The 16,531-nt window shown below is 37.7% G+C and overlaps 2 protein-coding genes across 3 annotated transcripts; both read right to left on the bottom strand.

The window, feature by feature from the left end:
• Positions 1 to 84: 84 nt before the first annotated feature.
• Positions 85 to 7,781, bottom strand: vps51 (VPS51 subunit of GARP complex). Of its 2 annotated transcripts, XM_081353760.1 has the most exons (12): positions 7,706 to 7,781; positions 7,421 to 7,620; positions 7,085 to 7,214; positions 6,228 to 6,374; positions 5,840 to 6,059; positions 4,130 to 5,051; positions 2,123 to 2,338; positions 1,963 to 2,046; positions 1,742 to 1,876; positions 1,521 to 1,642; positions 927 to 1,014; positions 85 to 813 (listed from the first exon to the last, which is right to left on the bottom strand). In XM_081353760.1, the coding sequence occupies exons 2-12, from the start codon at positions 7,595 to 7,597 to the stop codon at positions 553 to 555; spliced, it is 2,502 nt and encodes an 833-aa protein (XP_081209886.1). In that variant the 5' UTR covers positions 7,598 to 7,620; positions 7,706 to 7,781; the 3' UTR covers positions 85 to 552. The 2 variants fall into 2 exon arrangements, with proteins under 2 accessions (XP_081209886.1, XP_081209885.1); XM_081353759.1 differs by having other exon boundaries at positions 7,421 to 7,753.
• Positions 7,782 to 7,907: 126 nt separating this feature from the next.
• On the bottom strand, positions 7,908 to 15,155 carry frmd8 (FERM domain containing 8). The gene is made up of 10 exons (XM_081354570.1): positions 14,986 to 15,155; positions 14,466 to 14,553; positions 14,202 to 14,369; positions 12,517 to 12,618; positions 12,368 to 12,426; positions 11,399 to 11,565; positions 11,053 to 11,274; positions 10,702 to 10,975; positions 10,282 to 10,504; positions 7,908 to 10,164 (listed from the first exon to the last, which is right to left on the bottom strand). The coding sequence occupies exons 2-10, from the start codon at positions 14,551 to 14,553 to the stop codon at positions 10,052 to 10,054; spliced, it is 1,416 nt and encodes a 471-aa protein (XP_081210696.1). The 5' UTR covers positions 14,986 to 15,155; the 3' UTR covers positions 7,908 to 10,051.
• Positions 15,156 to 16,531: the final 1,376 nt, after the last annotated feature.

Raw genomic sequence — 16,531 nt, 5'->3', positions numbered from 1 at the left:
TGACCAATGGGGAGAACGTTTGATCTGGCTTCATATTATTACAGTTTCTCATCCCAAGACACGGTTAGACGCAAAGTTATTTTTGTGCATTACGTTTATTAAATACATACTATCCAGTTATGCAGATTGAACAGCCTTCAAAGTTGATGAATACAATAATCAACAATAAAATACAAATTTCAAACATACTGATTTGTTTTATAAACAAATCATCTTACCCTTAATATATAGTGATTTTAGTTAAATAAATGGATTAATTTACTTTTACAGTTCAGTTGTGTTCATTTTGTGACACTTAAAAAAGAGCTTCATAATTGACCTTTTAGCACCCAATGTTCACACATCCAAAGCTTCAATCAAATGACACCCCAAAAAAGTGCAATCTCAATCCAGCTGTTATTGGGTTCAATTGGAGGTTACAGACTTTATATTCAGTGTTCAAGCGACCAGATACAAGAAAACTTAAAATATAAGTATTAATATTGTCCACCCATTGAGTTCAGTTTCACCTATGTGCAAACCAGACTGCAGATTTAAGGAAAAGCACCCACTCTACCCCCTCTCACAGATGACCTCAATGACACTTTGCTCCATTGGAGACGGGTCTAAGCAACGATGGGCGGCACTACCCACAATCTCATCCAACAGGAAGTGCACCAAGTTCTCATCAGACACAAACCGCCACAGGTACATCTGTAAGTAGTGGCAGTCCACCTGGATTTGCTGCAGTCCGTATCTGCCAAACGTACGGAGACGGACACATTCAAGGAATGTCTTCAGACTTATCTTAATGATGCCAGTTAGCACTGAGACCTAGGAAAGAAAACTGATTATACAGACTGAAAACACTCAAATACGAAAATCTGCTCTGGTTAGTTAGATAAATTACAGTAACAATAGTTAGCTAATAGTGTTTGGTTTTCTACCTTGTTGAACTCCACTGGGCTAAATATATCGATCCTCTCAGAAAATAGTTTGTGAATGTTACTGAGCAAGTTCGTGTCCATTGGAGCACTGGAACAAAAAACAAAACATAAACAATATCCTGTATCAATGTGTGACTAAATATTCCATTACACCTTTACAGAACTCAGGCATGTGATCATCTAAAGACAAAAAAGAACGGGAAGACCTGATACAATAATAATAATATTCAAAATATAAAATTATATAATTTAAATATTATTCAAACTGTAAAAATTAAACAATCATTCCAATAATACTGCAATAATATAAAGCAATAATAATCTAAGTATTATTGCAATAATACCGTAAAATAAGTAATTAATAATATATAATAAGTAAATGTACAATATTAATATTCATGGCTGCCTTAATTTCTTTTTTAAAACGTTAAAACATAGAGCTTATATTTTACCGGAAAAATGCAGGGAGGCCCTAAAGCTTCTATTTGTTAGACAACAGATTTATAAAAGCTTTTTATTACAAATTTTAGAAGATGGTTGACGCAGGTTGCATTTTCAAATGCAGGTCATAACTTTAGTGCGGTGATTGTGCACCTGGGTGTGTAGCTCGGTGCGTAGCGGATCTGCTGTCTTGAGCTGCTGTACACAGAGAATGTGCGTTTGCTGGAGTCACTGCTGTGCGCTTTCCTCACTCCTTCTTCATAAAGCAGTCCCACCTAGACATATGCAAGAAAGAGAAACATTACAATTGGCTTATGCAAATGATTAAGATTTTTTTTGTAAATGACATTTGGGACAAATGTTCGATGCATCACCTGTACATCAATAGAGGTAGTATCTTCCACCACCCTCTTCATTACAGCTCGAACATTTCTAGGTTCAATGGTGTTCACCCAGTCTCTTGTTTCCACGCTCTTCCTCAGCATTTGACTGATGATTAACCCCTGAACCTGTATCAAAACAAAACCAGCTCAACAAATGTTGTCCAGACCAAAAAAAAAAGACTCAGGATAGCTAAATATTTTCTATGAATTACCTTCACATAGTGGTTCAGTAATTTCTGAGCTGCTTCTCTGGCCTCAGCACAAAGTGCTGTAACAGGAGTGACTGGAGTGTGGTGCTGTTTAGAGAGGAAAGTCAGCATGAGTAGTGTACTTAGAGTTAGTTTTGATCAGAACATAATGGATATGGAATACCTGTACAAGAAACTGTTCATCTGTGAGTGTGAGAATGTAGGATATGGTGGAGGTCTCGTAGTCCAGACAGAGACGAGAGAGCAACAGAAGGAGGGCAGGAGGGGTGGATCCTCCTCTGTCACCTGCACTCTCACAGTACTGCTGAGACGACTGGCAGATAAACTTAATAAAGCTCACCACCAGACCCTCACGCACACCCTGACTGCAAAACTCACCCTGTGAGAAACATACGAGACAGGTATTAGACAAACAACATGGGAACAGTAATACTTTAAAAAAAGGGTTATTTCACCCAAAAATGTCATTATTTACTCACCCTCGTGTCATTTCAAACCGGTAAGCATTTCGTTCATCTTCGAAACACAAATGAAGATATTTTAGGAAATCTGACGGATTTCTGTCTTTCCATAGACAGCTATGCAACTACCACGTTGATGCTTCAAAAAGTTCATAAAGAGATCGTAAAACTAATCCATATAAATAGAGCGGTCACAAGATCAATTTGTGTGACGAACAGATTGAATTTAGGCTTTTATTCACATTTAAACATTGATTAGCAAACATAAACAGAAGCTCAATAGTACCTGCTTGACGCGCGAGAACAAACCTCATTGGTTCTTGCTGAAGCTCAAACGTGCTGCGTAACACACGAGAATGAACCTCATTGGTTCTCGCACATCAAGCGAACATGCTTAATTTTACATTTACCACAACTGATGTGTAAATTGATTAATTTTATATGTGAATAAAAGCCTAAATTAAATTTCTTTCTTATCAGAAATTTTGGACTAAACCACTCAATTCATATGGATTAGTTTTACGATCTCTTTATGTACTTTTTGCAGCGTCAAAGTGGTAGTTGTGTAGCTGTCAACAGAGGAAAGTAAATCTCTCCGATTTTATTAAAAATATCCTAATTTGTCTTGCGAAGATGGATGAAAGTCGTACAGGTTTGGAACGACATGAGGGGGAGTAAATTATGACAGAATTTAAATTTTTGGGTGAACTAACCTTTTAACCTAGCCTAGAAATCTAGACGCACCCTAGCGGCAGCAAAATGTATTTTGCAGCCAGGATAGTCTAGCAACTCTCCATTGACTTTTGTGCTGGAAAAACTTAAATTGGGTCAGGCCAATCACATCGTGTATAGAGTAGGCGGGGCGGGCTTAACATATGACGACAGAGTTGCGACGGTTCCCTGCTACTTGAAAACAAAGAAGAGCTGCTGCTGGAGAACAGTCTTTCAAATCGGCTTTGGCCGCGACTCTGGAGGACTTGGAGTTAAGTTTTTCTTTGAGAAAAGATAAAACGGCCCTTAAGTCATTCTTAAAAAAAGGAAGATGTGTTCGTAGTTTTGCCGGCCAGATTCAAAAGTTGAATCTATCAACTAACGTTAGTTCCGCTGTTGGGAAAACGCTCTGGTTGGTTGTAGCGCTGTCCTATTACGTTCAACCAGAGGGAATTTGAAAGACAGCCATTTATCCCGCCCCTCGGATTGAGCCGTGTGTGTCTATGGTGAGTTGCCAGACCTAACAACTTGATGTAGGTCTGGCTTGCCAGGCTACCTTTAACCCTCTGGTGGTCTTCAGCTATTTTAAACCGTAAAATTTATGTTCTGAGTTTGGATTGGAATAGTATAAAACTTAATATCTTTTGTGACACGCAGGATTAGAAAAGCCTAAATTATCTTTAAAAATAGTCACACTTGACTTGAACATCATTGTGTTCTTTGACAATGTCTATATAGTTCTATAGTCATTTAGTGGTAGTAATACCATTGTATTTTCTCCTACCAGATGGCACAAATCTACCCTCCATTTATTGAATGTTAAATACCTTTAAATTAAACACAGTATAGTACATTGATTTCATAAAAAAAAATTTACGCTTACTGTCTTCAGTCTGTTTTGACCGCAGAGGATCACAAGTGTGTGAAAGGTCCGATACTAAAATGTAAGTATTTTATATACAAGTTTTTAAGTTACATATATACACTTCAATCTTTACCTTGAAATAAGGCTTGTTGGAGAATGTGATGTCCTTTGCTGTGAAGAGATGCACTGATGCTAATACAGACTTTAACTGATTCAGAATAAAGTTTGATAAGGACATCAGCAGTTCTGGCAGACTGGGCGGGGCATCCTTGCTTGTAGTCCCTCCTCCGAGAGCCCCACCTCCCGATGCACTGGCCCCACCCACTGACAGACGAGGGGCAGCCAATGCCTGTCTTACATCAGTAAGGCTGTCATGGTAGAAGGTCTGTAAGGCAGACAGGTACTGTTTGATTCTCTCTCTTGCTGCTCGCACCACTATCTCAGTTCCTTGGCTGGGCACTGCTGACCCTGGAAGTAGTTTGGATATGGCCTGTAATCTGCGATGAAAGCGATCCAGAGCTCTCACTAACAGAGAGTTATCTCCCACCCCCTTCTCTTCCTGTATCCTCCGCTCCACTAGAGAGAAATACCTAGCAGCTAGATTGTCGACAAACACATGTAACTTGCCGTTAGCCATCTCTGGGATGTTCTTCGAAGCTAATTCACCTTCTTGGGGACGGTTGATGAACAATTCTTGATAGGAGGCAATAACCAAACAGAGACTGCTGACAAACTCATTACACCCTCGATCTATGAACTCTAGAATGTCTGTTCCGGCCGTAGGGGAGAGGAATGGATTGAACACAGAGGAACTAGGAGATACGGGATTTGATCCAGGACTTGTTTTTTGGGCCGAGCCTCCACCAGTATCAGTAACCGCAGAGTCTTTAAGCTCCACAGAGTCTTTAAGCTCCGCCTCCAGTCCCTGGAGATCCGCCTCCAACCGAGACTGGGCGTGGCTGAGGAATTTGTCACAGAGCTCCTCCGCGGGCTCGTCCAACTGCAGAAGCAGCTCAACACATTCAGAGAGATCTTTAGCACTCGAACCTCCATCCCTGCAAGCAAATATTACCTTTACATTAATAAAGAACATGACATTAGATTTGAGGGGAGGCATGTACTGTTAAAAAAAACCCACTTCATCCCAGTGTTATAAAGTATTAGTTATAAACTATTAATATTTAGAATTAGCTTTTAATTTTATATTTTCAGTTTTTTAATAATAATAACAATTTGTTACATTTATATAGCGCTTTCTGGGTACTCAAAGCGCTCTACATATGGTTTTGTTTTTATTTTTATTTAATTCGTTTTTTAAAAATATATTTCTATTTAAAAAAATCTTACTGTATTTTTAAGCTTTATTTCTAATTTTCATTATACTAATATTAATATTATCATTATGAAAATTATGAATATGCTGGTAACACTTTACAATAAGGTCTCATTTGCTAACATTAGTTAACGTGTTAACGTATTAACAAACGTTAACTTACAATGAGCCATATCTGTTAAAGGATTTATTAGTAAAATAAATAATATTAATGTGTGATATTAATGTATATAAATACTTATTATTAATTTATTTTTAAGTTAAATTTATTCATTTAATATTTATATTTTATTTCAGCTTTACTTCAATTACTGAACATGATTTATAATAGTTTTATTTACCAATAACAACACTGCTTCCCTCATTTCATCTTGGTTGTTGTATAATGTATGGTAGAAGCATCTCAACTTTGATTTGGGACCAAATTTCTTGCTAAATTATACTAAATATAGCATCTAGATTTTTTCAAAACTAATACAAATATGCAACGACATCCGAGAGAGCACAGACCTGAATTTCTGCCGCAGCTGTTGAGCGAGCTGCTCCATTATGACATGGCAGTCGTCTTGGATGCCCCTGAAAGAGGGCATGTGACTATACTGCTGCAGGACACACCGTGCCCTCCGGTGGGCACTCACTGCCTGGGCATAGGCCTGCAGCTCCAGACACTTATTAAGCCTTGCTGGCAGCTCAAACAGAAACTGCAGCTTACGGAGGAGAGTGTGAACACCTATACAGAAAGGTGAAAGATCCTTGACTTGAGCAGAATTCTTTTAGAGCCTTTAGATCAATTGTATATGAGAGTATCTAAGGTGGTTTGAAGACATAATGGTTGTTATACTAGCAATACAAGGCTGTAAAGTCAACCAGTCATGGATCATACATTTATTATTCATACCTGATAGTTTAGTGATCTGTGCATGCTGGCCCTGCAGCGTCCCACTAATGCAGGCACTAAACTCTGTGATAGCGGCCATGTTGGCTGACAAGCAGTCCATTTCATCTTCCATCTTCTTGAAGTCATTCTTCATTTTTCTGATTGTGTCTGTGGAGAGACAAAAACACTTTTAACATCATCAGAGAATGGTTATGAATGATAAAATGCTGTGATTAATGTCCAAACAGAACTAGAAGACCAGCCATGCTGGAGAAATGTCTTTTTTCCCTACTGAGATGTACATCCAAGTGAAATGGATTCTCGAGCAAGAAAAGATGTAGGGCAGGACTTGATTTTGTCAATCAGGAACTGATTGGATTGTTAGATACACCTTACAGACTATATACAGGTGAACTACGCATTCGAAAAACCCTTATAAAGAAACGCTTAATGTGCAAATTAGCACACTGCGTTTATATTATGGGCTCATCTGCTTGCCTGTAGGTGTATATTGAATTTGAACTTTTAATATTGCCGTTTTAGTACATATGGGTACGTTAAGCATTATTAATGTCGGCATGAAACGCAAGTTTTGATAGTCTTTTCTTCCCTATTGGGACATATATCCAAGTGAAACGGTTTCTCGAACAAGATATGGGACGGGACTTTTTGTGACAGGAGATTGTATATGAATTGTATATGAGACAGCACATGAATTACAAAATAATAATAATGATTTGCAATGATAAATAATTTTTAAGGCACACTGCAATATTCCATAAAAAACAAGAAATGTATATTTTGATTTCATGTTGACTTTAACAGTAAATCTGAACAACATTCCATTCCGATATTTATCATTTCATCCATTTGCTAACCTGTGGCTGAGATGAACTTATTGTAGTTTTCATAAACCAGGGTTTGCATGTCACTGTCCAGAGATCTAATCTGCTTCACCATACAGCTTTCATGATCCATCAGCTCAGCCAGAGAACACTCCTGCCTCAACTGAGACAAACAACACATTTCAAAGCCAAACCACAGTACATTTTAACCTTCTATTATAAAATACAGAGCATGTATTGGAGAATAATGTATATGTGATAAACTACAAAGTGACAGCATACTTCCACGCCACATTGCTGACGGATATGTACACATCTCTACATAACAAACAATAAGCACTCACTATTTATCATTATTCATCACAATACCTTATTTAAATAAATCTCTGGGTCGAAATGCGGTCCGTTGATATCACACGGACCCAGAGACTCGGCTTGTTCTGCGGCTTTTCCTTCCTCATTCAGGCCGTAGTAGAGCTTCAGCATATTGTGAACCCGTCGACGCTGGGCCGGGTCCGAATCCGGTGGGGTTGTAGCTGAACTCATTTCCACCACAGCTCAAGTATAGCCTAATGTCAGAAGGAGTAGGACTTTAATTCATGAATGAATGACAGATGTCAACAAAACATCTGTTGCAAGAGCTCTGGTTGCTACCTGCCAACTCAGTTTGTGTATGTGTGTATGGAGCTGCTGCTCTGATCCAAAATGGCACCACTGTAGACTGTGTTTCAAAATATAGGTCCCGGACGCGAATTTTTATATAATAAAATAAAAAAAAATTACTATTTGGCCCAATTTAATTTGGATCAATTAATAGTGTTCTTAATATTAATTCAATTAAATTTTAATACAAAATGCCTTTTAAAAATGTTTTAATGTTAATTAAATAGTAATACAAAATACCTTTTTAGCGGATACATTTCTTTTTTCCCCTTCTTTATCTAAGATATAATTCTGTTAATCACATCAAAGACATTATTGCAGGGATAGTTCGTTTAAATAAAAAAACAATATAAAATCCATTATACATAGTTATTTACTGATCAGTATGCCAGAAGTTAGTACAAAGCGGGAATAAAAAGGGTTTAATGTTGCATATAAATGGTTTCAGTTCATTTTACAGTCACAAATCTTGGTAGAGAAATTTGTGTACAAAAACTTCACAAACAAAAGGTAGTGGAGATACAATTTCAAGGGACAAATGACAGCAAAGCTACAACAACAGATAAAATGTATGTTAAAAAAAAGGCACTTTAAATTAGTATTGACAGACTCAGTATTTTATAACATAAATGTGACTATCTACAATACAGTTATTATGTGCATGACAGATGTTCAGATTGAAATACAAATATTGGATTAGTTTTAGAATGGAAAAGATAATATGGTACAGAAGATCTGGGATTAAGCATTTTAGGATTAACATCTTGACATCAATGTAAGCATTTGGCATAAATACAGAAATGCAAGATTTTCTGATTTCAGTGTGTACTGATCATTTTACACCATTCAGCTTGTGATGCAAAAAAAAAAAAAACATTTTAATTTTACACACTTTTAAATGCCATGTGTAAGCAGGTAAAAACAATGATTACAGAAACATGCACACCACAAAATCTATTTAAGACAACCGATGTCATGCATGGATAAATACAGAATTGTGTTTGGTAACTGAAGACCTGTTAATGCAAGGCTTGACATTAAGCTTTTACAGGTACCTGAACATTTAAGTCGCTCGTAAAACAGCAGTGCATATTAATACCAAAACAGGATGCATAATGAACAAATTCAATAATCTGGTAAAATCTTGAATTGTTTGATGATGATGCCACAGGGAGAATAACTGGACACTGAGGACCAGCTGTTACGATCAGATAAACTATGACACTTGACAATTAGCATGACACTTTAGTTACCAGCTCAAACAACTTCCTGTGACATTTTTAGCAATTCTCCTGAACAAACATTAATGTCAGGCCCTGCATTGCCAATAATTTAGTAAAAAATCAGATACATTTCATTTAGTTAGATACATTCAAGCTCTGAAAGCCTGGACACACAGTACAATGCTTAGGGCTTCATACACTGTTTGAAAAGCATTACTAAATAGAAACACATCACTGATTGATCATCAAGCACCTACACAACTGGTGATTTGATGTATTAATTAATTAAAGTTCTCTCTGCTTGAAAAATGCAGACCTGGATTGTTTTCATCAGAGCATTACATTGCACCCCATCAGAAAGGCTTGATTCTTCAGAGCAACAAGGTAGATAACAACACTAAACATGTTGTTTCATGATTTAACTTTGGTCACCAGTGAAAAAAAGAAAAGAAAAAAATTAATAATTCATTTTGACCTTGTTGCTCAGTAGAAGTCGGCATATGCAAACAAGCCCAATAATAAACAGACAGCCAAAACAACAAACACATTCAGTAGACAAGTAACGCAGAATGTCATAATCTCACTCTGTGCCGTCTTTGCAATGCTTTGCCACAGACTGCAGCCCTGGTTTAGTGTATAAGAGCGGTCGTCCTATACTAGAGGCATTGACTGTTCGCTTTGGTGCAGAAGGTCTAGTTTTAGCTGTATTAGTGGCATGGATCAAAGTGCTGAACTGCTGTAGTCTTGATTTACAGCCACTGGGATGTAGTTTGGTTTGATGTTTGCATAGTAGAATCTACATTCAGAACAGTGACCTAAACAGAGCTTTCAGATCGTCTCAAAGCCTTAAATTTGCACCATAATGTCCATAAATTAGTTTGACAGAAAAGCATAACTGAAGCAAATTTCACATTCGTTTTTTTAACAGCCAACGAAGTTAACTTAAACCTGTGACATAATGCTCAAATCCTCTATAAATAGTGGTTTAGCTCTTCGTCTGTGATCTTGGTCCGATCTGTCCATTCAGGTGGTTTTGCACTGCGTCTCTAAGGAACTCAATGGACAGATGTAGTTTTGGTCACCGGGCAGAAGAGGGCAGTGTTGAAGCCGGGGCTCACCCCTGCTCTAAACTTTCAGTCGCCTGAACAGCCGAGTAAGTGGGAGGCTGCGCCTGTCGCGTGAAGAAAGAAGCAGCTCTTTTGGGCTTTAGACGTTTAATCTCCTTGCCTGAAACAAGAAAGGTAAATTAAGCTGAGCTTATTTATTGCAGATGATAAAAGTTAATGGGCATTTACAAATGAACACTGAGTCCATCTATGCATGGACGCAATTTTAGTCCCTCACCGTCATCAACATAGCTGATGGTGTTGAGTGAATGGACTCGACTACAGACAACGCTGCTCTGTCTGCGCAGTTTCCCCGGTCGACGCTCTGGAGTTTTCTCATTGGTTTCCTGACCCGTAGGTTCTTGGGAAGGCGTGACCTCACCGTCAGTACCCGCGGCTGCTGACTCACCAACAGAGCGTAACTCCACACAAAACTCAATGAGTCCACTCATAAGTTCGGCCTAGAAAACAAAAAGTATATTTTTATAAGACATTTTATAAAATTTATAATAATAATTATAACTAATTTTACATTTTTAAAAATAACAATTTTATTGCATTTTAATATATTATTGCTATAATCCAAAACATTTTAAATATATGCTTGCTTACACTGTCAAATATAACGTTATTAGTTATTCATTTATTGTGTGCTCACCTGTTTTGAATAAATTTTTAATAACTTATTGACATGCACGCCAGCCTCTTCTCCATCAAACTCCAGCCAGAGTATATGCGAGTCTCCCTCTGTCTCTGGATAGCTGTGATCCCAGGACAGCTCGCTGAACTTGAGACCCAGGAGGACATGCTTCTCTTTCACATCCATGACATACACTCCTTCCAGACTGATGCCCACACTCACGGCCTTACGGCCACCTCTGTGAAGGAGGCCCTGGGCAGGCTTGTCTATCTCACCCATGAAGAAAGCACATCTGCCAATGCAAAAATAAACAAATGTAAGCGTCCGTCACTTCATGTGCGAACAACTTTCCGCTTGCGTCATTCGTACCCGTAGTAAGGCAGTGTGTGGCAGCTCTTGAGGTACTGGTGCAGCAAAGCAACAGGCTCCTGGCTGGGTCCGGTGGCAGCAGAGGAGCAGACCGTGCGATACTCCTTTATGAGATTATGCTCCATCTCTGCATTCCGCCCTCCTCTCCCCCTCAGTGTGGACAGAAAACCTCCTCCTCCTAATGCAGCGTGAGCTGGAAGGAATGAGGACAGCTTCTTCTCTCTGGAATAACATTAAGGAGAGAAACTGAAATTAATTACAGCAATTCAGGATCAATTTTCAACACAAAATTGTAGCTGAACACCTTTACATTATCCTCATTTAATCACTGATATGATTTAATCACCTGATTGCCGCTGTTAGAGCCTGGTCATCCAGCCCAGTCCCCAGCTCGACAGCACAGGACAACGCTCCCAACGTCAGCCAGTGTTCAGGGTCACAGGGGTATCGACCCTCCAAGATATTCGTCTTTGCCTCGTCATAAAGCAACCTTAACACTCCTCCATCTTCAATCTGACATTACAAAATAAAAATGTTACACAACATGAAAAAAAAATTAATGTTTTTATTAACTGTTTTTATTGAAGAACATATATTTCACAAAACAAATCATGGTTAATTTAATATATTAATAATCCCATTTCTGTTAATAAATACAGTTTTGAAAACAAGCAGCTGCAAGATTTTGCGTGTCTATGATTGATAGGCAGCATAAATCTCTTTAGGTCCCTTCGCGTTATGATCGCTCTGAAGAATAAGCAGTCCATGTCATGACCTCTACTGCCAAAGCCAAATGACTCCAGACACAAATGCTGTCCAAGGAATCAAGTCCAAAGTCTTAGATAAGATGTATGCTGTCTGACATGAGAGGCATCTGATGTTGCACATGAGCCTTGGATTTTACGGAAGATCTCTCCGGGGTCATTGCACAATCTGATAAGCAACAATCGTAATAGACAGAGAAAAACGCAAAGTGTGCACTGGGCTTAAAGGGATAGATCACCATAAACAAAACACCATATACTCAACCTTATCTCATTCCAAACCTGTATGACACACTAACTTCTGTAAAACACAAAAGAAGATATTTTGATGGATTTCTCAGTACCCATATAGTTAATATGGGTTAATGGGGTGCAATACTGTTTTGGACCCCACTGACTTTCAGTGTGTGGATAAAACAGTTGATGTATTCTTTTTTTCAGTTTCTGCATAAAAAACTAAATAAAGTCATACAAATTTGGAACGACGTAATCTTAATTTTTGGGTGAACTATCTCTTTAAAGACACAAACATCTAAAAACATGTTCATTACCTGAAGTTCTTTTGACCTGGGACAAAAAACATTTCTTTTATACATCAGAATTGGCTCATCTGAAAAACAAAGAGATGTTTTTTGTTAGTCACTTAAACTTTCAGGTGAAGTGAAGTATGCAAAAGCAAAAACACACAAAAAACGCACACCTTGAGAAATGTCTTCTGCAGGGGCCTCAGTAAAGCGGTACAGCAGGTCCTGCCACTGACGACACAACTTGTAGGGAAGGTGTTTCGGCTTCAACTGCAGGTCTGTTCAAACATATCGCAGCAGAATGAGGCAAAAGGTGGGAATCAACAAGAAGGACCTCAGAAAAAAATGATGATGATCAAACACTGACTAGGGTATATTTCCTTTGTTAATCATCAAACACAAATGTTTTTATTATATTGTTTTTCATTATTATAACACAAATAATGTTATTCTTCGAATATAGGTCTAAATAATGGCTGGAATACTGAAATTTTTGCCCCGATTTGCAGTCTGGACAACTAAAGAGTTGGTCCTCAATGCAGTACAAAAGATCCGGGGGGAGGAGTCGGATCCAGATCCAACTCCTCCCACCTTACATACCTAAACCTACCCAACTCCACCCCCTGATCCCTAGACCCACCCCTAAACCTACCAATCTCCACCCCTTATATGAGATCCGACTCCTCCCCCCGGATCTTTTGTACTGCATTGAGGTGCTACTGCAACTAAATGCCAATTGGTAAAAGTCAGAGACAGCCTGCAGATTTTGGACAGTCAGTGTTAACAGATTTCACAGAAAATCCTGTAGTGTATGATGGGCACGGACTCATTTTTTTAGCTTCAGATTATGATGCCTTTCATTTGGCGGATATCAAAACATGTCTGATATTTTGAGCCAATTTTAGAACACAAACATTGTGTTGTTACTTGAAAGTTAAAGGTGCAGTAAGCGGTTTCGCTGTTGATATTTGAAATCACCAAAACATGCCCCTCAACAAATGGATCACACCACTATCTTGATGGCTCTGCCCCCAAATTTACAAACACACTATGCAGCACAGGCTCCTCCCTCCTCGTGAGTGTGTACGCCCCTTACTGCTGATTGGCTGCAAGTGTGTTTTGGTGCTCAGTCCAATCCACGTTCATCAGTGTTTCTCAGAAATCACTTACTACACCTTTAAGCCTCGTCCACATCAAGAACGATAACTATAAAGATTACTATAACAATAACTATGTTAGCGTCCACACAAATGAACAATATTGTTCTGTTTATTATGTTACGATGCAGTTTTGCATGCTTGAGCTCTATAAAGCCGGGTTGATTCTAATTGGCTGTCAATGATTTTATCATTCATCAGAAGGAATAAAAATTATGAAAGTGATTCAACTGATATTGTTCCTCTTTGTCATTATCGTTATAGTTATGGTGTGGTCACTATTCTCAAAGAATTAGAACAATAATTAAAAATGTATAGTTGTCCACCTTGGTGCGAACAGGCCTTTAGTGTACGATGCCCAGTTTTTTCCTCTGTAGCCATTACAAAGTTAACAAGTGTATGATGCCTAGTATTTTAAAATCTGTTAAGATTTTAAAAGTTGTGTGGTTTATAACAGCCTTTAATAGATAATAAGTAAAATTATGCCTTTGTTTAAAGAGACATCAAATAATTCATAAATGCCAGTTGGTGGCATTAACACCCAGAGGACTTCCTGAAGTCCCCTCCCTTCACTTGCAAATCAGCCATAGAGGCTGTAAATGCCATCATTGTGTCTCGCCTTTCTTCATAGCCAAAATATGAATAGGTCATACGTACTTCTATCAGACTGACATTTGGCCCAGGCACAAAAGAGCATTAATTACCAAGCAAAGGAGAGCAGAACCAGAAAGCAAACACATCTACGGCAGAGTTGGGAATGTTGAGAGCCTCCCGGACATTGCGGCCGAGCTCCTGTGCATTCATGCAGCCAAGACCCTCCAGAGTCAAGTGCACTGCACTGTCGCTCACCAAGTACACCAACAAATCCTGAGCTGGAGAAACACAAGAGTGACACTGATCATTTCAGGTCAACAATGATCAGATCCAGACAGGAACCAAAAAAAAACATTAAGGAACAGAGAACAAACCTCTGGTGACTGAGGAAGCCACACTTCCTCGCTGGGACTGAGAGTCCTCTGATAGCTCAGGGAGGAAGTCGCCATCATCTCTCTCCATCTAATCCAGAAACAAACACAAGTAACGAATAGGAAACACAAGACGTTGTTATATAAGATACTTCTGCTTCTTGTTAATGGCATATTCTTAACAAACTAAGTAAATACGAAGTCATCATTTCAGATAGTAGTTTTCATAGCAAAATTATCAGTCATAACTAAGCATTAACAAGTTTAAGTAATTATTAAAGGCTAACCCAACAACTTTTAAATTCCTGAAGTATTCTTTGCATATTTTACAGTTAGTTTTTGCTCAGTTGTAGCATAAATATCATTTATAATCGGTTACAATACAATAATATTATAAAAAAGTAGAGAGATGAAAGAAAATAAAAGGAAACACAGCTGACGTCCCTATTCTGACCAGCTAACGTTAGCTAGCTAACATTACTCCAGTAACTGCCTGGCAACCAAACTACAAACAGCAACATACCGAGACACTGTCCTTCGTTTCAGAAGCTTCTTTCTCGGTCAAAACAGACAGAAATCATCGATATTTGAATGGATTAAGTTACATAAAAGAGCTGAAAGTGTGACGGCAGCAGAAGCGCATCTGGATAATGTTCTCAAAACAGCGCCCACCAGTGAAATCAACAAAAACCTGGAACAATCTTCATGATTGAAGAAGCGCCGTAATATTAATCGCCAACAGAGGGCGCACCACCACAGTGAACACTAGAATATTTAGTAAATGTATCCTAAAAAATATATAATTTTATAAACTATAAACTTTTATTATTCATTTTTTTTTCATTTAATAAATACAAATATATATATAATTATATCTTGCACATAAAACTACTGGATATAGATGTTTAAAATCCTATGCTAAATTATGGCGCAGAATAAATTACTGGTCATACATTCATATAGCTATGTAAAATAAAATATTTAGTTAGAGCGGGACTTATTGCACCATATTCCCCCATTCATAAGTAATGACTGCACCGTCTGAAGTCTTTGATTGGCTTCTTCATACTAGGAGAATCTCATCTCCTCTCTAGGTTTTAATCATTTCTGTGCGGCGCCAAAGTGGTCCACGTGATTTCATCATTGACATGAGTTAGTGCCATCCGCTGCTGCTTTGAATTGCTTAAACTAGATAATTTTTGAGGATAGTTTTAATAGCCACTGCATTCATTTTATATTCCATCAATTGCGAATTAGTTTTTGCTTTTGTACTGTGGTATTTTGGGCAAAGTATACATTCCTACGAATCTACTTTTTGTTGTTGTTATTTTATATATATATATATATATGTTGTTGTTATTTTATATATATATATATATATATATATGAAGACTTCAGATGCAAAAGCCTCTAAGTGCTATCTTAAATTTTCTTCTAGAATGATAATTTTTATCAAGCTTGTATATTTATGTTCAGTAATTTCACTTGAATGGCAATGAAAATTACCTATGAATTGTCATTTAAGTGAAATTACTGAACTTAAATATGTAAGCTTGATAAAAATAATCATTCTAGAAGAAAATTTCAGATGGCACTTAGAGGCTTTTGCATCTGAACTCTTCATATTTACAATAGGAATATTGTAAAAAGGAGTGAAATCAGTCACTAATCTTGGACTGTGATCTGGGGCTTTATTACAGAAACTTCCTATATAAATTCTTGATTTAAGATGAGGGAAAAGTTCTATTTCCCAAATGAAATGACCACAGATTCTAAACGGATATGTATAGGATTATATTAGTAGGCTATATAAAGCATGCGGGATAGATCACCCAAAAAAAAAAAAAAATAATAGTGTGGGGAAAACAACATGATTATTATCACCCGGAAGAACAAATGAAATTTCAAAACATGAATAGATTAGTTAAAGTCAGTATTTTTTTATTTAAGAGTGCAATACAGTCCAATGCATAATTAATTAGCACTTAAGACTGACGCAAAAATCAACAACAAAAAAACATTCCTCTATAAAATTATGGTGTTTCACGCCAATGTTTGAATGAATTCTT

This window comes from Scardinius erythrophthalmus (genome assembly GCF_964197995.2).
Source record: "Scardinius erythrophthalmus genome assembly, chromosome: 23".
In the NCBI taxonomy this organism is placed as follows: Eukaryota; Metazoa; Chordata; class Actinopteri; order Cypriniformes; family Leuciscidae; genus Scardinius; species Scardinius erythrophthalmus.
The sequence above is the reverse complement of the archived record's forward strand: the minus strand, read 5'-3'. Positions and strand labels throughout refer to the sequence as shown.